At 43.9% G+C, this 24,401-nt stretch overlaps 4 protein-coding genes across 4 annotated transcripts; all 4 read right to left on the bottom strand.

Moving 5' to 3' along the window:
- Positions 1-2,208: 2,208 nt before the first annotated feature.
- On the bottom strand, positions 2,209-3,769 carry LOC146267781 (uncharacterized). The gene is given in 3 exon segments (XM_084709372.1): positions 2,209-2,527; positions 2,529-2,852; positions 3,543-3,769. Coding segments are annotated over 3 exon segments (870 nt in total).
- Positions 3,770-7,711: 3,942 nt separating this feature from the next.
- LOC146267780 (histone H2B) lies at positions 7,712-8,346 on the bottom strand. Its single transcript, XM_084709468.1, has one exon. The coding sequence runs from the start codon at positions 8,303-8,305 to the stop codon at positions 7,931-7,933; it is 375 nt and encodes a 124-aa protein (XP_084565594.1). The 5' UTR covers positions 8,306-8,346; the 3' UTR covers positions 7,712-7,930.
- Positions 8,347-8,994: 648 nt separating this feature from the next.
- On the bottom strand, positions 8,995-9,607 carry LOC146267779 (histone H4). Its single transcript, XM_084709930.1, has one exon. The coding sequence runs from the start codon at positions 9,588-9,590 to the stop codon at positions 9,279-9,281; it is 312 nt and encodes a 103-aa protein (XP_084566056.1). The 5' UTR covers positions 9,591-9,607; the 3' UTR covers positions 8,995-9,278.
- A 1,564-nt stretch (positions 9,608-11,171) lies between these two features.
- On the bottom strand, positions 11,172-23,260 carry LOC146267778 (uncharacterized). Its single transcript, XM_084709467.1, has 12 exons — positions 22,005-23,260; positions 20,696-21,211; positions 19,672-19,792; positions 19,253-19,560; positions 18,920-19,127; positions 18,705-18,821; positions 18,468-18,595; positions 18,272-18,356; positions 14,015-14,127; positions 13,724-13,911; positions 13,382-13,600; positions 11,172-12,091 (listed from the first exon to the last, which is right to left on the bottom strand). The coding sequence occupies exons 1-12, from the start codon at positions 22,022-22,024 to the stop codon at positions 11,685-11,687; spliced, it is 2,430 nt and encodes an 809-aa protein (XP_084565593.1). The 5' UTR covers positions 22,025-23,260; the 3' UTR covers positions 11,172-11,684.
- Positions 23,261-24,401: the final 1,141 nt, after the last annotated feature.

The following is a 24,401-nucleotide window of genomic DNA, read 5'->3' as shown; positions in this document are numbered from 1 at the left end:
TGTCAAAGTATCTCAAAGCCAGTTGGTAAAAAAATTAGGAGTCACATTGGACCCAGACCTTTCGTTTGAGTACCATATTAAACGAATCACCAGAACTGCATTTTTCAATCTACGTAATATTGCCAAAATACGAAAATTCCTCTCAAAGGATGATGCTGAAAAACTAATACATGCTTTTGTTACGTCCCGATTGGACTACTGCAATGTGTTGTTCTCTGGCCTCCCAACTACCTACTTGAAAAATGTACAGCGGGTACAAAATGCTGCTGCTAGACTATTGACAAAAACAAGAAAGTTTGATCATATAACCTCTACTCTTATCTCTTTACACTGGCTCCCTATCCAAGCCAGAGCTGATTTCAAAGTTTTACTACTAACTTAGAAATCTCTACATGGATTGGCACCACTGTACCTCTCCGGTCTCCTTGCACCCTATTGCCCCGCAAGGACTCTAAGATCTCAAGATGCCGGTTATCTGGTAATGCCCAAAATTAAGAAAAAAACTGCTGGAGGTAGGGCGTTCTTATATAGAGCACCTCTTCTCTGGAACAAATTACCTGTCTCAATTAGGGAGGCTGATACTGTTTCGACATTTAAAACTAGATTAAAAACGTTCTTGTTTAGTCAATCCTATGATTGTTAAAGGTAAGTATGTGTGTACTTTCTATGTAAACCTGGGGTGTGCGTTTGCCTATGTGTGTATCACATGTAACTTTAAAATTGTAATTTTAGCTTATGTTCACACTGCCCATTTAAATGTTACAAATAAAGTAAACCTGTTATTGTATATTGTTACTGTAATAGTTGCGTTGCTGTATATTTTTATTGTTATAGTTTACTAGTTGGAGACAACGGGGGGCTGGTTGTTTTCATCCTTATTCGTATAAATATAACCTATTTTAGAGTTGTTTCCCCCGGAACAGATTTCATGTTCCAACCAAGGAGTCTGTCGCTGTCTTGGTGTGTGGGGCTGCATCAAATACCCTCTTAGCTTTGTTAAATTGCTGCACTAGTCCACACTTGACCGGTGGAGATCTCATTCTATTACGACTGAAACTGTTAGCTGCTCCTGGCATTCTCTAATCCCTGTTCTCCTCTCTGTCCCCCCCCACACATCCCCTGTGGTGTGGGGGGTCTGAGCTGTCAGGACCTGCCTGGTCGTCGGTCTACCAACGCTGGACTAGGTCGTCAACCGGAAACCAGCCTCCATGACGGCCAACAGCGAGTTTCCAGGTCCCATCCAACGTCTATAAAGACGAACAATGGATTTTTGGTGTTTCAACCCATTGACATTGTATGACTATGTTTAGCTTGTGTTCTGCTCCTCTCTCTTACCAACCGTCTCTGGAGGAGGGGATCCCTCTCTAAATTGCTCCTCCCAAGGTTTCTTCCATTTTTTCTCCCGTTGGGAGTTTTTCTGGGAGTTTTTCCTTGTCTTCCTTGAGGGTTTAGGTTGGTTGAGGGGCAGTTATATGGGCGTATGTGAAGCCCTCTGTGACATGCTTGCGTGTAAAAAGGGCTATACAAATAAATTTGATTTGATTTGATTAGACATCTCAACTGAGAATGTCTGACTGTCCCACATTTGGCGATATAACCAACGAACAACTCGCATCGAGGGCCCACAAGAACCTCGCGAGTTGTCGTCTCGCTACACCTGATCCACCAGCCATGCTGAGGACAGAATGCGCAAATGATGAGAAGGAAACGTCCAACAGATAATATCGCACAAATGGTGAAGGCGACGACCAAGACGCTGCTTCACAAATCTCCTCCACTCCTACACCCCTGAGGATGGCGGCTGAGGCTGCCACTCCTCGGGTGGAATGAGCCCGAATGCCAGGTGGCACGGGACATTTCATAGACTCGTACGCAAGACCAATAGCCTCGCAGAGCCAGTGAGAAAGTCTCTGTTTGGAGAGTGGCAAGCCAGTCCTCGATCCACCGTAGCAGATCAGTAACTGGGGAGAAGATCTAATGCTTGCTGTGCATTCCAGATAGCGTAAGAGAGCGTGCACTGGGCACAGACTATGTAAGCCTCTCTCCCCCTCTGGGTGGGAAAAAAGCTCTCAGTTCGCAGCTCTGTGACGTGAATCACACCATTTCCACACCATTGTGCTCGCCAGCGCGACGCGTACCCTCTAGCAGTAGATTGTGCGTGCGCGCTCTGAATGGTCTGAATGACAGCATCAGACAGACCTCTGTGCTCTAAGAGTTTCCTCTCAGTAGCCATGCCACAAGAGGGCCTCCGATCACTGGAGGGCTCTTCACCAGGCCTCCGGCCTGAGAGAGCGCATCCGTCTGAGGAGGTATGGGCCAAGGCCCGCCCACCAGCATCCCCATCATCTCTGGGAACCACGGGGCTCCAAGGCGATCAGGGGCTATCAGAATGACCGACAGCCCGTCCGACCTCACCCGAGCCAGCAAGGGGAGGATGGAGGCCAGAGGTGGAAATGCGTACAGTAGACCTCTCGGCCAGGAACGATGCGCGAATGCATAGACTCAAAGCGGAGGTCTGTCCTGTGCGCAGCGAGAACCATAGATGACACTGTGTGTTGGCTCGTGACGCAAACAGATCCACCTGTGTTTGGCCGAAGCGTGCCCAGATCAGAGACACGATGGACGGTTTCGACCTCCATTCGTCCTCTCTCGGGCCGCCCCTTGACATCAGTTCCGTTCCCTCATTGAGCAGACCTGGAATGTGCTGAGCTCTCAGGGAGCGTAGGTGCGTGAAAGCCCAAGTCCACACTTCCTCCGCTAAGCGATGAAGTGATGGAGAGCGCACCCTTCCTTGTCTGTTGATGTAAGCCACCGTCGCCCCGGTTGTCGGATCTGACGAGAACGTCTTGATCCTTCAACACCAGTGCGAAATGGCAAAGACTCAGTCAAACTGCCTCGAGCTCCAGGAGCTTGATGTGACGCGTCTCTGACGGTTCCTATCTCCCTTCTATCGAGCCCGCCTGACATACTCCGCTCCACCCGGTCAAGGACGCATCCGTAAAGACCGGGTAGAGAGATGTCACTCTGCCCATGTCGACTCTGCGCGTCATGACCCGCGTGTCTCTCCAATGGTTCAGATCGGCTTTGAATGATCTCGGTATCACTAACAGTCTGCGGTGGTGTCGCACCGGTTCCAACCGAAGCTGAGCAAACCATCTCTGCAGCTTGCGCATGTATAACAGGCCTAATGGTACTACTACATGAGCCGCCGCCATAGACCCCAACTGGGACATCACCGACAGCGCGGTGATTGTGCGTGAGACCCGGAACGCACTGAATGATATCAAAATAGCCTCTCTCCTCTGGATACATACGAGGTAAACTGCTGAGCGGGCCATGGAGCGCTCTTTCCCCAGTTGACAGCGAACCCCAACTGGCTGAGCTGACTCACCAGTGAGGTCACGTCTTGGATCGCTCTGTCCGGAGACTGAGCTAGAACTAACAGGTCGTCGAGGTACGCCAGAATGCGTATTCCTCTCCGCCGTAACGGTTCCAGAGCTGCTTCCACGCACTTGGAGAAAGTTCGAGGAGCCAGCGCCTACCCAAACGGCAGGCACGTGTACTCGTACTTTTTCCATTTGAAGGCAAAACGCAGAAACTTCCTGTGCTTCAGTTTGATAGGCACATGGAAATACGCGTCCTTCAGATCTATGCTGATCCCAAAGTCGTTCCTCTGTACGCAAGTCAGCAAACGCTTTATTGTCAGCATGCGAAAGGGCCGTTTGGCCACACTCTCGTTGAGCACCCTCAGGTCTAGAATCGGTCTCATACCCCCGTTCTTGATAAACCAAAAAATAAGGGGAGTAGATACCCGAGTTCTCCTGATCTCTGGAGACTGGGATCACCTTCCCTTTGGTCAGCAAGCTCGCTATCTCCCTCCGGAGCGCGAGTGCTTTCAACAGGCAGGACACACGTCTCCCTCACTCCTCTGAAAGTAGGGGGAGTCCGCATGAACTGGATGGCATAACCCTTTCTCAGTAGCCTGTCTAGCCAACTTGGAAGTGAGCATGACTCTCTTCACTCTGCATAACGCAGAGAGAGCGGGCGTGCGTTCAGCTGCGGAGCCGCAGCCAGGAAACCGCCGTCTGACCCCAGCCGCCGCTGGGGCTGCACCCCCTGGCCAAGAGAGGTCTGAGCTCCGGCCTCGCTATGAGCCTCGAGAGGTCTCACAGTGCAGCCAGAGCTCTGGGTCCACAGCCGCAGCGATGCCTCTTGTGACGTGACAACAGAGCCACACGCCGTGTCATGGTACACAGAGACGGGTAGCGGTCTGGCCACACGCTTGCCAGCCGTGCCAGACTCCACTATGCTCATGGAGCATGACGATCTAGCTGTGTAAATTTTGTGCACCTAGTCCAACTCAGCCGACGATCCCACACCAGCTCAACTCAGTACCGGTCGGGATCACAAGAGGCACTGACTGGAATGATTGTCTTTCCTTGAAAAAGTATTGCAGTATTGCCTCTCTTTACAATTCTTTATTTCATCGACAACAGTTGAGGGAATCGAAGTCTCGATCCCCGCCGCCAGTCATGCCTTCCTCTTCCTCGGACCGCCACACCAGGCAGCCGGCACGGGGCAGATGGTCGGGCGAAACCCGTCCTCTCTGCTGGAGCAGTGGTGTGTGGCACAGGTGCCGAGGGAGGATGGGGCGCCTGAGACGCCGCAGCTGGTCGTCGAGCAGTTTCTTACCCTGCGACGTCCATGCTGAGGCTAGGGAAGAAGAGGGGGCAGGAGACTTCCGCTGTAAGGGCATGTGCCCTAACAGGTGTTTCCTTTCCACCTCCAATCGGGAGAAACGCTCAGAGGCCGAGGCAACTGCAGGGCCGAAGAGCCCTCCCTGGACACAGGGGCATTTAGGAGAGCGGTCTTGTCCGAGTCCCTCATGGCTGTCAAAGACAGACAGAGGTTACGGTGCATGACGACGCTACTCGCCATAGAGCGCCCTGCGCAGATTGCCGCTCCCTGAGCGAGGAACACGGCAGCCGCCGTCATCCTGGCCACCAGAGATGTCTCCACGGCAGACAGTCCCTCTGTCTTACTCGTGGGCAACTTTGCGACCGCTGCCATGAGCAGAGCGGCGTTGCAGCTGCCGCCTGCACTCCCCACACGTAGATCTTATCGGCCAGAGAGGCCGAAAGCCTATCACGTGGGCTAGGCAGATTCGCTTTCTTGCTGGTCGACCAAGCGCTCGCCCCCGGAACCAGGTACGCCACCAGCGATGGTTCCAGAGGAGGAGGGCCTGTCTTTACTGCATCCAGCATCCCGTCCACACAGGAAAAGGGCAGGCCGCCTTCACAAGCTGCCAGCGGCACGTCCCACGAGCCCTCCACATCATTCTGGACAGAGGCGAGGAGGCAGGAGGGGCGGGAGCCAGCTCCTCGTCCTCCTCCGAGCTCGACACGCCCCCTGTTCCTTCAGAGATAGAGAGGGGTGCCGAGCACAAGGCGTTCTGTAGGAACTCCTCCATTGGAGGGTCCCAGCCCAGAATCGACTCGCCAGCCACCTCGAGACGGCCTTGGTCCTCCGACCCTGAACTCTCCTCATCAGAGAGCAGGGCGGAGACCATGTCTGCGAGGGGCTCTTCCACCTGAAAGTACTCGTGACGCTTACGTCTCTCCGTTTCAGAGAGACTGACGCACTCAGCACAATCAGGAGGATTCACCAGGCCGTCTCTAGCGTGCCAAGGTCCCAAGCACACGAAACAAAATTTGTGTCTCCTTCGGCCTCCAGAAGACGGCACCTGCACCTAGCTCTTAAAAGAGCTTTGCGCAGCGGAGGTGGCATGGAATAACTCATTACTCTTTCAATCTTCAATAAAAAATTCAAACAACCCGTGCTGAATTTTGTGGGAGGATGAGTGACGGCTGTCAGCCCGTTATATAGGGCACCTGTGCGAGGGACAGGTGTGTATACATTTTGATCTTCAGTCATTAGCTGCACTAGGCAGCGGGTAAACCAATAGGAGCAGAGCTCCCCTATGGGGCGGTGCTCCACGAAATAAAACCATTTAAAACACTGGGTGACCAAACACACAGGTCAAGAAAAGTAAAGAAAGGATGATTCTGGAATATGATCTGGGTCAAAGGTTTTTTGCTGTTGCTTCATTTCTTTGCAAGACATATAACAGCCCTGCCATGAAATGCACCCCCAATGTAATTTATGTTCCGTATATCCCGGTATCAAATTATTCAAATTATTCTTACTGTACATTGAGGAGAGTAGTATGAGTAACCAGCATGTGGAACTTTCATAGTCAGCAGAGATGGGAAATAACAAAGGACAAATACTTTCTCACTGTACTGAAATAGTTCAAGTTCAAGTCTGTTATTGTCAGATGCACAGAACATCAAGGTCACACTGGGCCCTGAAATTCTTAGGACAAGACAACGCAAAGCAACCTGGCACAACATGACATATATGTACTCAGAACATAGATCACATCTACGATAAGATAACATAATAAACCTCACAAAAATACAAAATAATAAAGGTAAAATATACTAAACCTCTACATAATAACCTACATAAGCCAACTTTATAAACCTATACTAAAGACAAGTGTGGTACGATTAGTGCAATATTGCTAATAGTGCAATCAGTAGCTGAAAGTGACAGTGTGTTATAGAATTTTCTAGTATCAGCACTTTAGGTTATTATTTATCCTTAATTTTTTTTCAAAAATATCTATTGTTTCTACTTCTTAAATTTCCAAGCCAGGCTTGTTACTTTGGTTTCAATCTGTATTTTGTGGCGTGATCAATATTATTTATGGTTATTGATTTTTTGCATCTTAGATGCATACTTGACGAGGACTATACTATACTCTACAATATTGTTCTCTGTTTTCATCTACTGTGTTTTAGGCTTCTATGTTCCCCTCTCCTTTCCCTGTGTGTGTGAAAACAAAGCTTCAAAAGAAGAAAAGACATAGCATGAAATAGTTTTTACACAAAAGTTTGCATCATTGATGAGCACTTCACTGTACTCTACTGTAGGTCTACTCGATTGTACTTTGCTTTCATCTTCTCTGTTTTAGGCTTCTCCTCTCCTTTCACTGTTTCCACACAAAAAATACAATTTATCTATTTTAAAGAGGTTTCGAAAATAGACTTTCAACTTTCGTGTTTAATTTTGTCAACTTAGTTCCATTCAACTCAAATCCTAAACTTCATTGTAGTCCTACTTGTTTATAGATATTTCCTTCTCTCTCAATTCGAGCCTTTCAACAGGCCACTGAAGTCGCTCGCCCGATAATATTGCAGCCACGAGAAACTACTATACACTATGTATAAACTATGTATGCACTTCTTGATTATTGAAAGAATTATCTATGAAAAGCAAATGTATCAATAGTGTATATCTAATTCACTTTGGCTTGTTGTAACCTGGGCTACATCCATTGTAGGTACACTTGCACTTTTTGAGGTTCATGTTGTTTAATAGTAACTTGTATAACTACATGCTCTTATGGTTCTTCCCATTGGCACTTATTATGGGCAATCTCGTTATGATCAGTGACCTATGCACTTTTGTGAAGCTCTCTTGGAAGTTGCTGTTTAAAGCTCGATATGTAAGTATTGCACTGATATAGTAGTCCATTTGTGTTCATCATACATTGTTATCGAGATGTTGTTGCACCGCAATTGGTGCCTATTAAGGCGTGGTCCACTATCATGCATCATACAGGGAGAAAAAAAAAAAAAACATCTAAGCAATTCAATGGCGTTTAATGAAGTGGTGTCGGGAAAGAATATAAACTTTCGTCTGTATAGAAGAGTAGAATAACCTGTCCTTGGTCACGAAGGTTAGTACTTAGATCATATACAATACAGGAAGACATTCAAGCTAATGCGATGGACTTTCCTCAATTTCAGAGACCAGTGGGTGGCTCTTAAAAGAGCCTTTGGGTGAATTTGAATGAGGCCGTTTACTTTGAGCTGGTGTATTTGGTCACGGCCTTGGTGCCCTCGGACACGGCGTGCTTGGCCAGCTCACCGGGGAGCAGCAGGCGGACGGCGGTCTGGATCTCCCTGGAGGTGATGGTTGATCGCTTGTTGTAGTGAGCCAAGCGAGACGACTCTCCTGCGATACGCTCGAAAATATCGTTGACGAAGGAATTCATGATTCCCATAGCCTTGGATGAGATGCCGGTGTCGGGGTGGACCTGCTTCAGTACCTTGTACACGTAGATGGCGTAGCTCTCCTTCCTGGACTTTCTGCGCTTCTTACCGCCCTTTGCGGCGGTCTTGGAAACGGCTTTCTTAGAGCCCTTCTTGGGCGCGGACTTTGCTGGCTCAGGCATTGTCAGTTATCGTTGCTTCTCAGAAACGGATAATGGGGTTTGGCCGACTACCCGGAATATGTAGCGAGAGATATGCTAATATTGAGGCACGCCTCCTGCTAGTCGCAGCACTCAGCTTGGAAGTGACTTTTGCAATATAGTCTGAAAGCTACTGCGCGTGCGTGGGATTTACCGACCCCGAAGGGGGGGGGCCCTTACCCTTCAGTAATCATAAACTGACAGTCATGATTACTCAAAGGAGATATTTGAAACATTTTTACACTTTAAAGTACCTTTTACACTTCAAGGGGTCAGGCTCGGAAATTACGACGAAATCCCTGGGCAGTTTACCGCCTAGTTAAACCCGAAACACGTGGTTATTGACGTCAGCAGCTTCATGAAGTTGCAGTACCACGCGAAACCCCCATGCATCCAGGGCTGAGTCAATTTTTTCTTCAACAGTTTTAATAAAGCATTCATTGAGCAGATGCTACTATCTAAAGTGACGCACAGTACCGGGTGATTTGAACCCGATGCATCTCGGTAAAACGCTCCCTCCCGGTCCGGCTAAGAATGCATTTATAGATTCTATAGCCCAAGTAGTCTCAGTTGAAGCGTGAGTAATGAACCCCCTTTACAATACCCTTTGCTCAAATGCTTCGAATACGCAATGACCACCGAAACACAAATCGAACGAAAGTTTCAGTATATTTGGTCCTTTATTAGCCTTAGATGGATTTCTAGCCTAGACTGGTATTGCATTGAAGTTGAAATGCGCCAAAAACTGGGGGACGAAACTAGGCCAGTCAACTCAGTTGTTTATATTATTCACCTCGGATACGGTTCTAGATATACAGGGCACTTTACAAGGCACTTCTCAGTAGAGAAACCGAACACCTGGATTATGGAAATATGTCTCTGATGCTTAACATGTGGGTGGCTCTTAAAAGAGCCTTTTTGTTGATCCTCGGTCAATGTACTTGTACTGGATGTTTTAGCCGCCGAAGCCGTACAGAGTACGTCCCTGGCGCTTCAAAGCGTAGACCACGTCCATAGCGGTCACGGTCTTTCTTTTAGCGTGTTCGGTGTAAGTCACGGCATCACGTATGACATTCTCCAGGAACACCTTCAGAACACCACGCGTCTCTTCGTAGATCAAGCCTGATATACGCTTCACACCACCGCGGCGTGCCAGGCGGCGGATGGCGGGCTTGGTTATGCCCTGGATGTTATCACGGAGAACCTTGCGATGCCGCTTGGCGCCTCCTTTTCCGAGTCCCTTACCTCCCTTGCCTCTTCCAGACATTGTTCTATAAGGGTATAGATAGCGCAGATGAGAATATTATCACTGACCCAGAGCCAGGATATTTATTTTCTGTAAGCGGACGTGAAGGAGGCCCCAGTCCCTTATTTAGAGGGCGTTGCAATGGGAGGGGGCGTTGCAACTTGAGTCAGAGGGGGAAAATATGTATATTTTACGTTTCATTCATTTATTAACAGATTTAAGTAGACATATTTGTACATATAATTATATATTTTACATCCGTTAAAGGGGTGATTGACTGGGTTTTTTGGGTACTTCACACTGTTCCTTAGCGATGTAACGTTGGTTGGGCTGAAAATGGCCCGGGTGTTGTTGTGTGCACCCTGATACATCCAGTGAAAGTTTCCCCGGAAAAAAATGCTAGGTTTTCCACGTTTATCATATGCTCATGAATATATAGATGAGCTGCGCGCTGATTGGTTTGTTTACAACTCAATATATGCGTACATTTCATGATAGTTTGCTGTTGAGTTTTACCTGTTTGTATTTGACTGTGATAGGCAGTTAAGTGTTGAAGAAAAAAAATCCCAATGCATGAAAGCCTTAATCACCTTAAATGTTGCTGTACATACAAGCATGAGTGCAATATTCTAACTTTTTACGTGCAATTTTAGGGAGCTATGCAATAGTGTATTGTGATGGATGTGTGTGTGTTTTAACTTAAATTCTTGATATTTTTACATTTTTATCTTAAAGTTCTTGACTTATGTCTCTTCAAATGAAATAACATGGAGTTTGTAGCAGTTTCAAACACGTAGATAGAAGCTTTAATTACAGATCAAAGCAACAGGACAAAACTACAAATCATCTCTTCCAAAGTTCTGTCTTTTATTCACTTACATGTTCCAACCCCCATTCTATGACAAACCTATCACACTTTCCTGAAATCACCATTGGTTATATTGTTGATCGTGAAATGATATGCCCTTGGTTTCCCATTTAATCTTATTCTAGAAATTAAACGTACATTTACGTTATGCTGATGTTGCATAGTTCGGGGATTTCCATTCCAGAACTTTATTCGGGTTTACCAACTACACCTTGGTTTGTCCTGGCCTTCTTTCCTCAAATTCACTCAGAGTTTAATTTGGCTACAACTGGCCTCAGAATAACTCCTACTGGGCCTAGGTGGTGACGTATATTTGTGACGTAGGCTGGCTCCTTTCATGATTTAGAGAAACACTACAAGCACTCCCTCTGGGGCCTGTAGTTAACTTCTCTCTGCAGTATTACGTGGTTTTACTAATACATATCTCTACTTTTCATATACATCACATGTAATTGTACATAGCGGGACATCCCTTCTCAGTGTGAGAATTATTTTGGAAATGCTTGAGGAATGCAAGGTGTTGCGTGAGAAATGGTTGACCTGCATGAGTCTCACGCAGAATGTCCTGCAACTGTATCCAAAATAAACGTATTGGTGTACAAACTGTAACTGCTGACGCGAGTAGGAGTGCCGCCGCGGTGAGCACGGAAGCCTAGGGCACAGGTCCGGGTGGAACCGGGTAGTAGCAAATATACGTCACCAGTAGGCCCAGTAGGAGGTACTCTGAGGCCAGTTGAAGCCAAATTGAACTCTGAGTGATTTTGAGGAGCCAGCCTACGTCACAAATATTCAAACAACTAACTTAAGGCCAAAGTGGAGAAGGGTTCCTTGTGAACAGCAGCTGAGCATGGGTCAGTTGGTGCTAAGAGATGGGTGAACGGGGTTCTGAAGGGAGGGACGAAGGCCTCCGTTGTAATTTCACCTACTCACATACTTAAAAAGAGTTTAACATTTAAAAGAGTTTTTTTCAAAAGGATTTATTCACAATATCATACCAAAAAAAAAGAAAACAAAATCAGGCCAACTATTATCAAAACTGTACAAGTGACCTTTTAAATTGAATTTGCCAAAAGGATATATGCAGAACATATATTTCTTTCTTAAACTAATTTGTAAGAGTAAACAAATCATTTACATAAGTGTACATGTATTGTTAGTCCAAGCAGGTACCCCAGTACTGGGATACACACTGGGCCTGTTGATGTTGTTACAACAAGATGTTAAGTCCTCTCATCCACATGAGTATTCTACTCATCCAGCCATTTCAGGTCCAGGCCCTCTCCTCTGAAGAACTTCCTCTTGGCACCGTGGTCAAAAGAAAGTTCAGTGTTTGTGTCAATGTCCTTCACAGCCTTAAAGAGGATGGCTTGCTTTTCACCTTCTCCTGTGTTGAAGACGCAGTGAAGTGGCTTCAGGTTGCTCTTTTTTGAAGAATGCTTGATCCTTCTGCCAAAAGTGTCTGCTCCGTGACACTCACATGGACTGTGGCCATCAATGCAGAGTTCCGTCTTCCCAGCTCTGAAGAAAAACAGGCCACGCATGTCTTCTTCTGAGTTGTGGCTCATCATTTCTCTCCCCTCAGCAGCTGTGGTGATGATTCCATGGTAATCACAGACAATTGCACCTTCAGCAAAAGGCTTAGTTGTAACCACTCCTGTAATAAAGAGAACATGAGATTTTGAATTAGATGAAAAGAACCAAATAGCAGGATTTTTCTTGCATAGAGAAAATGTTGGCGCGCGCCAAAGCTGTTTTCCAGAGCGCCAATGACAAATCGCGTGCAATGCATGTCAGCGAATATGTTCTCAACAGATTATGTTTCAAGTAGGCTACAGCCGAACCCTCGTTCTGTTTTCATATAGTAATTGAGTTGATAAGCGTGTCTTCTTGTCTGATCAGTACGCAACTGTGAGGTGAGAATCAACAGTGGCCACTAAACTGTCGTTCCGCTGCGAGGTCCAGCCCGACGTGCACGTATACCTGTACAAATGCAAATTAAATTTTCACTCAAAATCCTGGCAAACGTTTGATTTACGATTTCAAACGCAGCCTCCATTGGTGTTCTTAACCTGGAATGATAATATATAGTGCAGTGTTTCCTCTATGGCAACATTTCTGCCGCCATCAGAAAGCAGGCTGTACAATTTTTTTTTTTAAATCAAGCGTGCAATACATGTCAGCGAATATGTTCTCAATAGTATGTTTCAAGTAGGCTACAGCCAAACCCTCGTTCTGTTTTGAGCAATAGTAATCAAATTGATAAGCGTGTCTTCTTGTCTGATCAATACGCAACTGTGAGGTGCGCGAATGGACAAAGTGACCACCAAACTGTCGTTCCGCTGCGAGGGCCAGCCCGACGTGCACGAATACACCTGTACAAATGCAAATGAAATTTCCACTCAAAATGCTGACAAAAGTTTTATTCACGATTTCCAACGCGGCCTCCATTGTATGGAGTTAAATCAGGGCCAAATGTTTTGTTAATTCGAAGAAAAAAAACCTTTAGTCGAAAAACAAAAGTTTGACATAAAAAATGTACGTTTTGGTATTTATGCCATTTATGGCATTTAAGCCATATAGAGCATACTTTATGAGTGTAAGGTGTCTAAGTAGCCTAACTTTATTGCTTTAGGGGAAATAGGACGAACATATATGTGTGTGTGTGTGTGTGTGGGGGGGGATGTAAAACACCTGGGAATAAATAAATTGATTAGAACAAAAAGAATATATATATATATATATATATATATTTTTTTTTTTTTTTTTTTTTTTTTTTTTTTTTTTGAGCACCGAAGACCCATTTTGACCCAGGAAAAACCCTGAAATAGACATTACATGTTGGCAAATATTTCAATGTTTTTCTTATGGGAGGAACCCAACGTGATATAATGATTTTAAGTGGTCATATTTTTCCCATTACAAGAAAAATGAAAGGTTTTCTTACTTAGCCCTTTCTCTCCACCAAAGTCTTGGATGACCAGGCCTTTCCAATTCTGCTGAATTGTTTTCTTGTAGGTGTGAGCATCACCCTCAATGGACAGTTTGGAGGCTGGTTTCCACGCCTGTCGGATCTCTTCTGGAGTTGGATGGTTGGCTGTCCACCCCTGCTTCTTGATCTGCCTATCCAATTTCCTGGCTGATGGTTTCTGATGGATGTATTTTGCTGAAAAAAATAATTAAATAACCTCAGTCATGTTAGTCATTTATCACACTAAATAAATTGCCATGTGTAAGTAATGTATTGATTTGGTAATCAATGTTATGGATTATGGATTGGAGTACTTACACAGCAGATGTTCCTTTCTCTGGAGATACTGGGAGGATTCTGGGAACCCTGCAGCGACCCTCTTCCTTTTGCCTGGTGGCTGGCCTTCTGTGGAAACTTGGAATGTGGTGATGAAGGTAGAAAAGTCATTTTCTGTCGGCTCAGAAGGCTGGTCGTCCTTACTTGGTGGAGGGCAGGTTTCTGTAGTGCTTTAAAGGAAAATAAGATTAAAAAAGTACAAATGATGACAACTTGGTCCACAATTGTGAGATTTAATGAATGTGTTGTTTTGTGTAAAATGAAGATTCTTACTCAATCAAGGATTCCAGCATTAGAGCTCTGGCCAATATAACCTTTGGCAATTGCATTTGATAATGCTGGTTGGCCAGAAAACTGTTATGGGCCATGTGATGTGCCACACCCTCCTTTTCATGGAATGTGTGATTCCATAGTAAATAAAGAGGCAAGTAAATGCATAAATAAATATGATTAGGAAATAAACAGTGGGGAAAAAAAAAAAATGTCAATAAATATATAAATATAGCATCATATAGATATATACCTGAATCAATTTACATAAATAAATACATGGACTCATTTCAAAATGAACAGAACGTAGACATTGATGACCATTGAAGTCTCATTAGAGCAAAAACATAAAAAAGTATTATCGTTAATCCACTGCTCGTCAATGCATGCTAATCTTGCTCCCAGATTAGATCAGGGGTGCTAAACTCATTTTCACCGAGGGCCACATCAGCATTATGGTTGCCCTGGTTACATATCATCTCACTCCTCAGGTATGTAATAAGGCACCCGTGTCAACGAAGAGCTAGCTTTTCTTTGGCGTAGTTGGTAGTGGTTGCGCTTGGCAGTCCAGAGGTGGCAGGTTCGACTCCCAATGGCAGCGAACGGCGGCCCTGGCGGACCAAGACCAGGGGCCCGTCCCCCTTAAGTCGCTTATTACATCCAAGATCAAATGACACATCCAAGACAACATCATCTTGCTAATCATGATCTGGCTAATTCGGTTCTTTGAACACCCATGTTGTTTATAATTACTATAGCTGGATTGAGTTATGCGTTGGTCTAAAAGCGGGTATGTATCAATAGTAGAAACATTGATCAGCAACGCTGCTATTGGCTGCTCACAAGTCTATGGCTGCTCACCGTGGCCAAATAGAGGACCCTGTTTTTTCCGCAACAGAGCCAACAGCTTGCTCGAATGTTACTCCAAATTAGAAGATTTAATCAGAACGCCAGGGAACACCTAAAAGTCTGCAAAATCCAATAAAGAGGGCTGGCAAAAAGTAGCAGACCAAATTAAATGTACAGTAGTATTTTTTTTTTCTTCATAATTTGTTTATCATCTTTAATGTCATATAATGTGGTTTCAACAAATTTATGATGTAAATGACACCCCTACAACAACAAAAAAACGATAGACTTTCTCTCAAAGTATAGGCTAGTAGCATATCGCGCTGAGCTTAAGGATCTAGGTTATCTATCATCCAATGAGCAATTAATTCCGTTTTATGTTAAATTCTGCTAATTATTCTTGCACCTTCCGCAACAGGTTCCTGTAGTGAAAACGGGCAAGACATGGCTGTGAGACTTCCTGTATCACCTCTGCTTATAAAGCCTCAATCTAATCGTGTTTACATACAATAAACCTGCTCCCGAGCAGGTTTAAGCTTACGGACCTGTTGCTATGACAGCAAGTCCAGGATGAGCTTCAAAGAACCGAGCGATCCAAGATAATGACAAATCGTCAACAATCAAATCCAGCTAACTGTATTAGTGACGTACGGAGAACGGGCCTCAGGTCTCTTACACCCGTTACAGATGAGGAATATTTATCTCTGTGTTTGGGGTCAAAATGCCAACGGACATTGTACTCTTTAAGGACCGACATCGCCTCATTTAACACAAAATGCATAACGTTTTTTCTCCTTGAAGCACAAACATTTATTCGCTTTCCAATCTCTCTTGAAACTGCCTTTCATCCAGGGCCGGATACAGTCTGCTTTGACTGGGGGTGCAGTGCACATTTCTGGGGGGTATCATAATTATGGAAAGGGACCGTATTATTTTTATATTGATACAATCAATCCGTTTATCAATCTGAGTGTTAATCAGGCGCGGAGCCAGGTATTGTAAACATTCAGGGATTATCCCAAACCTAGGACGTATTCTGTGTTTAATGTGATGCTAGATAGGGACTTCCACAGTTATTGCTAGCATGCAAGTGATTTTTTTTGCCCTTCACTAGAGACTGCAAAATAGCTTTTTGAGCTTTATGTAAAATAAACCTTGTCTAGTGAAGGTGATGTCTATCATTCCTGGCTCCAAATTGTCGACAGGGGAAGCAGAAACATGCATCTAGCTTGGCTGAGTACTCTAACCAAGTTCGAGAGCGATACAAACTTGGGTTGAATGCCAAAGGACCTTGGCTGAAAATGTGCATGGGGTACGTTTGCATAACCGGCTGCATTGGAGTGTTGTCATTCAAACCATGCTTGCCTTCACCCACAGTTAAAAATGGAACCTTGCATTGAACACTGATATCTAGAGGCCGTATGTCGTCACTTTGCCGTATCATCGAAATGCATTGTGAGACATGCAGGTTGGTCAATGCAGACTTTTTAAAAACACCATTTAAGCTCCCAAATGTGGCCTGTCACGTCATTTTATTATTATTTGGTTTGGTTTGATCTAAAATAACTGGTTACCCTGGGCACAATGTAGACAATACCAAAGTGTACCTGTCACATACAGTGAGGAAAATAAGTATTTGAACACCCTGCTATTTTGCAAGTTCTCCCACTTAGAAATCATGGAGGGGTCTGAAATTGTCATCGTAGGTGCATGTCCACTGTGAGAGACATAATCAAAAAAAAAAAAAAAAACAGAAATCACAATGCATGATTTTTTAACTATTTATTTGTATGATACAGCTGCAAATAAGTATTTGAACACCTGAGAAAGTCAATGTTAATATTTGGTACAGTAGCCTTTGTTTGCAATTACAGAGGTCAAACGTTTCCTGTAGTTTTTCACCAGGTTTGCACACACTGCAGGAGGGATTTTGGCCCACTCTTCTACACAGATCTTCTCTAGATCAGTCAGGTTTCCGGCCTGTCGCTGAAAAACAGAGTTTGAGCTCCATCCAAAGATTCTCTATTTGGGGTTAGGTCTGGAGACTGGCTAGGCCACGCCAGAACCTTGATATGCTTCTTACGGAGCCACTCCTTGGTTATCCTGGCTGTGTGCTTCGGGCCATTGTCATGTTGGAAGACCCAGCCTCGACTCATCTCACCAAAGTTCTATTTTGGTTTCATCTGACCACATGACTTTCTCCCATGACTCCTCTGGATCATCCAAATGGTCATTGGCAAACTTAAGACATGCCTGGATATGTGCTGGTTTAAGCAGGGGAACCTTCTGTGCCATGCATGATTTCAAGCCATGACGTCTCAGTGTATTACCAACAGTAACCTTGGAAACTGGTCCCAGCTCTTTTCAGGTCATTGACCAGCTCCTCCCGTGTAGTTCTGGGCTGATTTCTCACCTTCCTTAGGATCATTGAGACCCCACGAGGTGAGATCTTGCATGGATCCCCAGTCCATGGGAGATTGACAGTCATGTTTAGCTTCTTCCATTTTCTAATGATTGCTCCAACAGTGGACCTTTTTTCACCAAGCTGCTTGGCAATTTCCCCGTAGCCCTTTCCAGCCTTGTGGAGGTGTACAATTTTGTCTCTAGTGTCTTTGGACAGCTCTTTGGTCTTGGCCATGTTAGTAGTTGGATTCTTACTGATTGTATGGGGTGGACAGGTGGCTTTATGCAGCTAAAGACCTCAAACTGGTGCATCTAATTTAGGATAATAAATGTAGTGGAGGTGGACATTTTAAAGGCAGACTAACAGGTCTTTTGAGGGTCAGAATTCTAGCTGATCTAGCTGTAAATAGTTTTTAAAAAATCATACATTGTGATTTTTGGATAAAAAAAATAAAAAAATATTATGTCTCTCACAGTGGACATGCACCTACGATGACAATTTCAGACCCCTCCATGATTTCTAAGTGGGAGAACTTGCAAAATAGCAGGGTGTTCAAATACTTATTTTCCTCACTGTATTTGAGTTTCTCGAGGCAATAGCCATATTAACAAAGACATCACAGCCCCTTATGACACTATATTACAAAGGAATACGTGGGTAACTTAATCCAGACTATATAAACACAATACGCTTAAACAGGGCTGCCAACATTTCCAGAAACCTTGGAATGAGATTTTCTTTTTTTTTTTGTGGGGCCAACCACAATCCCCATCCCCCGAGGCGAGCTTTCACGCCTATGTTGCTTCACTCACTCTGTGAACCTGCGCCTCGTCCGTTACTGTTTACAACGTTAGAAGGGCTAAGTATTATAATAAGTAGTATAATTTTTTTATATGATGCTATATCTATATATTTATTGCCAACTCTTTTTTCACAGTTTATAGCCATATTTATTTATGTATTTACCCATTAATATATTACATTTTGAATCAAACGGCGTTCCATACCTTTTGGTTCTCCATAAATTTTGCTGATGCTTGTGTCTCGGCAGCCCTTCGGACCTCAATACTACTGACAGGTTGGAGATTGTAGCTGCAGCAAGAACATTTGACATAAAACGTTAATTGTGATGTTTGAAAACGGTGAAATACAAGAAAGTGGTAACATTTACTCATCAGCACATGGATGTAGGTAGGAACATACATTTCATGGAGTCGAGCGACGTCGTTTGTGACCCTGTGAAGAGGTTTGCCATTGGATGAAATGAAAAACTTGTGGCAACTATCCTTGAGGTATCCAGGGCGAATGTTATCGTAGTACGCCTGTAACCACTGTGGGAACAAGAAAGACAATTACTTGACTGCAAAACATTGTGAGTAATATATTGTTTGTATCATACTCAAACAGTGGTAAAACATATTTGGCAGCTAAAGAACTTACAGCTTCCTCCTCCAGTGACAAGGCAAGTGTAACGATCTGTTGTGTTTTTGTTCTGTGCTGCCGGATACAAATCACAGCCCTTCCACCAACATGCTTTCTACTCTTCCACTCTTTCACCTGGAACACATTGAACATATTTAAAAGTATTTCTTAATAATCATTACAGCGTATTCAGGGGACAAACTCCTTCAAGCTGTTAAACTAGATGCACTTACAGTCATGCCCTCCACAGCTCCTGGGAGCTGAAAGTGACGAAACACCATGACCGCTTCACAGTAATAGCGGAATGTCGTCTTTTCACTGTCAAAGACATTGGATTCATCCATTAACTTCTTGAAGATGTTAAGGAAGTCTTCCTTTGCAACGTTCAAAATTTCCTGGCACTCTGCAACACTGCGCATGCCATCGGTTAATCGATTGTTTCTAAATTAAACAAGAAAATAGAGAAAACAACAGACAGGTTATTAAACACACCACACTCAGGATTGCAGTAGTAAACAACAAAGACTTTAGTGGTAATAAGATAATAGTGAATGAATAGTACTTACTTTATGGTGACCACTTCATGTAAACGAGCCTTGGCAACTGGCTTCTTCAGTGTCTGCAGCAGCTCCTTGTACGCTTGGCACATGGAGGGGAGCTCAGCGCCTTCCTTTCCTGGATCCAGCTTTATCTTCAGAAAGACTACGAACCGAATCATGCTCTGGATGTAGTTCAGAATGGAGGATGCGCTCATGTCTGCCAGTCGTAGTTTTGTCAAGAAATCCCGTGTCTCTTTGCTCTTCTTGAGGAAGTCCAGACTTGGCTCATCCCCCCTGGGCTGCAAATAGCGCAGGAAGCGTGACACGTTGTCAACCTTTGAGAGAGACGATGAGAAATAAATGTTAGCATTAACATCATAAGAAGAAAGTAGACATTGTTGAAATGTGGTGTTCTGGCTGAAAATGTATGTGGAAAGAGCTCTTACCTCCTGTTGACAGTTGGCAATGCTGAGACTGTAAGTGAGGTATCTTTTGAAATCCGAAATGAGACTGGCATCATCAGGAAACTTTGAATATAGACCCGCCTTTAGCATATTCCCACGCACACTGGGGAAAAAAGAAGAGGGGAAAAATTAAATAATGATAGAATTGAAAAAAAGTTGTAATACACATCATAAATTTTACTTCAACATAACATGTGTAACGGAGTTAGAACCGTGAAACTCGCTCCTCAGGTATGCAACAGTAGCCTGGCTCTGCCATCCTACGTACTTCCGCTCAATTTTGATTTTGCTTCTGTACTCGGTCTGGCCGTTCAGTACGCAAGTCCGATTTAGCAGGTTAATTTTTAACAGGCCAATCAGTGAACAGAGAGAGTGGCTGAGAACTATGACGTTGATGTTGTGCGCTAGTTTGTGTTGTAGTTCCATAATGGCGGCGGAGAAAGATGCGAGCGAAGCCATTCGGTCCGTTGTGGCAACACTGCCGAATATCTATAAACTAAAGCCGGAGCAAGAACACGTTTTGCCGAGTTTTGTTGGTGGCCATGATGTTGTGGCCTTCCTCCCCACGGAGTTCGGGAACAGTTTGATTTTCCAGCTACGGCAGCTAGCTCTGTTACAGTAGTGGTGAAGGAATTGGCTAAGGTGAACGCTAGCGATTGGTTATGGCAGATCAGAGTGGCTCTGGGCAGATGCAATAGTTTTAAACTTCAACAGAGTACCCGCCTACAAGGAAGTCAACGCATGTCAATGGAGCGAGGCCAGACTCTCTGTACAAATGAAATGTACGAGAGTCTGGTTAGGACCAGGCTAATGTAACAAGCCACCCGCGTCAACAAAGAGTTCGCTTTTCCTTGGCGTAGCTGGACGAGGTTGCGGTTGGAAGTGGAGAGGTGGCAGGTTTGACTCCCCGTGGGAGTGAACATTGGCCAGATACTTCTGAGAGAGCTTGCAAAAGACCACGTCTGTTACATACCCGTTACACATGTATGCAATGTATGATATGTACCTTTGCCAGGAAGGGTCTCCTGTCCTCTCATCCAGATCAGAAGAGGACAAGTCGCTGTCATCAGTCCATTGTGGTGAAGTGGGGGGAAAAGTGCTAACACACCTTGTGGCAGTTGCTGAGGTGCTAACACACCTTGTGGCAGTTGCTGAGGTGCTAACACACCTTGTGGCAGTTGCTGAGGTGCTAACACACCTTGTGGCAGTTGCTGAGGTGCCGTCACCTGCAGAGTCTACGGCCATGGTCTCAGGGGGCATGTTTATGATGAAGTACTCCCTCCCAAGAAGCTCCTTCACCAGGGCTGAACGACATTCCAGGTGGGGCAGCATCTCACAGATACGGTTGTAATCCCAATTCCTGCTCTGGGTCCAATTATTGGTGGAATCCCTGGCCTTCTGCACCTCACACACTCTTTCTTGTGGTGTGCTGTTTTTCATACAGACCCTGGCAAGGTGTTGCGACAACCTGTTCTGTGGCTTTTGGCACAGCAGACAGTACACTAGTCTGCGATTAAAAGACCTTCAAGATAAACACAAAAAAGGTACAAAAAAACACATTAAAAAAGAAAATTAGGGCTGTGAAAAATAACGCGTTAACGCGTATAATTACATTACAGGATTAATTCGTAATTTTTGTTCGCATTTAATGTAATATACCCACAATTCCATCCTATATGCAACTAAGGATGAGAAGTTTGTGCAAAAAACTATGATGGATCATCCAATAAAACCGAAGTGATATGTACACTCTGCAGGAAGACGTTATCGCTCTGGATAAGAGTGTCTGCTAAATGACGGAATGCTAAATTACTGAATGTTATTGTTTCACGGAAGCAATACCAGCCTAAAGTAACCTATACCACCTCAACGCGAAGCATGCGTTGGTCGGCGAGGGGAGTTTAAGTAGAATGCGCCAAACCACCCTCACTGAACATCATAGGGCCCTCACTAAGTCTGCCTGTGACAAGGTGACTTGCACAGTTGCCAAATGTATTGAAAAAACTGAAGACCGATTTATATTGTTGAGGACGAGGGGTTCACCAAAGTTTTGCGAGTGGCAACGGGTGATTCGAGCCACAAGGTACCACAAACTCAAAGACGCACACTAATGACAAATTCAGAAAATCGGTAATATGTAATTAATCATGATTAATCCACAGAAACCTGTGATTAATTTGATTAACATGTTTTATCATTTCACAGCCCTAAAAAATATACATTCATAACAGTAAAATAAGAAACTCATAAGCTCAAAATGCAGAAGGAAACATCCATAACATGAGACAATTTTGCTGTAATAACATCAGTCTCACCTCTTAGATTCATCAGTCATAGTGAAAGTAGCATAGTGAATGGTTCTTCAGGTAAACAGGTAGAAGTTCAGGTCAGAAGGTCAAGATCACTACATGAGCAGAACTGTGCAGTGCTTGAAATGTCCTCTTCTATTTAAACAGAAATATCAGCCATGCTCACCTAGTGTGATGTAATTGTAGCAGACGGAACCTACGTCTGTTTAGTAGGGGTAACTAACTCTTCCCTGAAAGGCTGGAGATCAAAAGAGCTGGGTCCATAACCCCCAGATCAACTAGTCTCAAGCCTATTCTGCCTTCAGGAAAATCATATAATAGTTTAGGCTTTAAGATTTGGAAAAGTCACAGTGATGACCGAAAGAATATAACACAAGCGTAAGGGTCTATGTGTGCACCTTACCCTGTATATCCCTGTATAAACCTGAGCGCTCATATATGATTTATTCTATTGATCAAAATACATTTTCATTTAACCCTTTTATTCACCGCTTCAAAATATTGAAAATAACTTATATTGGATCGCTGCATTAACCCAAGCTATGGTAACATTGACTTGAATGACATTAACAGCAGTCACAAAGAGTAAACTACAGTACACTAAATGTCACAGATCAGTGTACTCTCACCCAAAAAATTTTTTTAACTAAAATGGATTCAGTCCAAACAATAAGAAAAATACTCTGTTCACGTATTGTCCGTCCAGGCTCAGTCCACAAGAAAAAAAACCGGCCAATTAAGTATCAAAACAAATGGGCTAGCCAAACAACGTCCTTGTCCAGGCAAATGGCGACACAGTATCTGTCGTTTTTGAGAGCAACACAGCGGTTTCTCTTCACTCTAGCTTGCCGGTAAACGACACCAATTTAGATTACTTCACTTTAGCGTTAAATCTTCCCATGTTTTCACTCGTCGCTGGAGCTCTGGTCAGCAGGGAACAGTCGAACTTGGCAACGTAAAGGATCCAAGAACAGCTAACACAAACCAACGCGATTGTAACTCCTTCCGCTGTGTTTTATTTTGATCCTGTTCTCATACAGGGGACTACAAAACTACTATGTGTTATTAACGTACTCGCACGTGTCTCACATACAATCTCATGTCTCATTCTCACTGACGGTGTCACACTGAAAACAGGTCCGTGTGGAAACAAATACTATTGCTACATTCATCCTTTATCTTTTTTCTTTTCTCCTTCGGAAACTGTTTGACTCATAATGAACTGTGAAAACACAGAATACAAATAAACCATCTCTGAATGACAGAAAAAATAATAATGTTGGAGCAGACAATGTGAGGGCCCTATATAAAAAACCCTGGAGCTCGATTATATGAGGCTTTTAATAAAAAATAACAAGGCTGGAGTCAGAAAAACTGGAATTTGACAGGAGATAGTACATGACTGAATGAATGACACTAAACTTAGTTTCACTGACATATTTTGCTATGTTCCTAGGGAAGGGAGAACACATTAGGATGTATTTGTTAAACCTTTTTCTACGTTTTGGTCTTTTTATACCTTTTTGTGGCTTTCTTGTTGTGCCTTTTGAATCTTTTCTGGGGGTTTTCATCACTTCTCTTTCAATGTCCTATGTATAATTTTTGAAAAATGCTATAAAAGTGAATGAAACATCAAAATTCAATGAAAGTAGTGAAATTATCATTTATGTAGCACTTGTGAAAAGCTTTATACATATGGTTATTTTTGGTTTAAAAGGTTTTGATTGAAAAAAAAAAAAGGCAGATATATGTTCTGGTGTGTTTGATATGAATGACCTTCCCATGTTTCATATCCTTGATTGCTACAGATACTTAATACTAAAGATGGGGAAGAGAACAACATTGGTTTAACAACTGTTTATTCATAAATAAGAGGGTAGTATCAGCTACTACTATTAACTCATTTCACAGTCTCCTCACTAAGGTTTTTTTCTTTTTTGGGCATTGGTTACTTTTCGGCAGCTGGGACATACCCACAGTTTTGGGACCCTTTTCATATGAAGGCAGGTTTGGTGAAACTTTTTGGCTGAACAAAACCCTGATGCACAGACCAACATGTTCCCTGCTTCTGGCTCACGGCAGTAGCACCACTGTTGTTGACTATGATCGGCAAATGCTGCTGGTTTTGGTGCAGAAAAATACTTGGCTAGCAGCTCTGGGATACAGGGATAGTTTTTACCCACATGCCATCAGGATGCTGAACTGTCCTTGAAAAATCTTTTTGCACAATTTTTTTCTCTTTTTCCTACCCTTTTTCTCCATTCTCCAGTATTTAATGTATTTATTCTTTAAATTGAACGGACATTGAGCACAAATAATTTCATTACTGATAAATGCTGTTTATGGGTAAATGATAATAAACTTGAACTTGAACTTGGGATGATACATTTTTTTAAGAAGTCA

This window comes from Hypomesus nipponensis, chromosome 11 (assembly GCF_054491055.1).
Source record: "Hypomesus nipponensis isolate SF chromosome 11, ASM5449105v1, whole genome shotgun sequence".
Lineage (NCBI taxonomy): Eukaryota > Metazoa > Chordata > Actinopteri > Osmeriformes > Osmeridae > Hypomesus > Hypomesus nipponensis.
Note: the sequence above shows the minus strand (reverse complement) of the source record. Positions and strands in the feature narration are given on the sequence as shown.

Bases quoted from the DNA above. Each gene is read 5' to 3' on its own strand.
- LOC146267780 (XM_084709468.1), bottom strand. From the start codon at position 8,305: ATGCCTGAGCCAGCAAAGTCCGCGCCCAAGAAGGGCTCTAAGAAAGCC.
- LOC146267779 (XM_084709930.1), bottom strand. From the start codon at position 9,590: ATGTCTGGAAGAGGCAAGGGAGGTAAGGGACTCGGAAAAGGAGGCGCC.
- LOC146267778 (XM_084709467.1), bottom strand. From the start codon at position 22,024: ATGACTGATGAATCTAAGAG. The intron at 19,561-19,671 runs GTAAGAGCTCTT...TCTCTCTCAAAG, and splicing joins TTGCCAACTGTCAACAGGAG to GTTGACAACGTGTCACGCTT. The intron at 18,596-18,704 runs GTAAGTTCTTTA...TTGTTCCCACAG, and splicing joins TGTCACTGGAGGAGGAAGCT to TGGTTACAGGCGTACTACGA.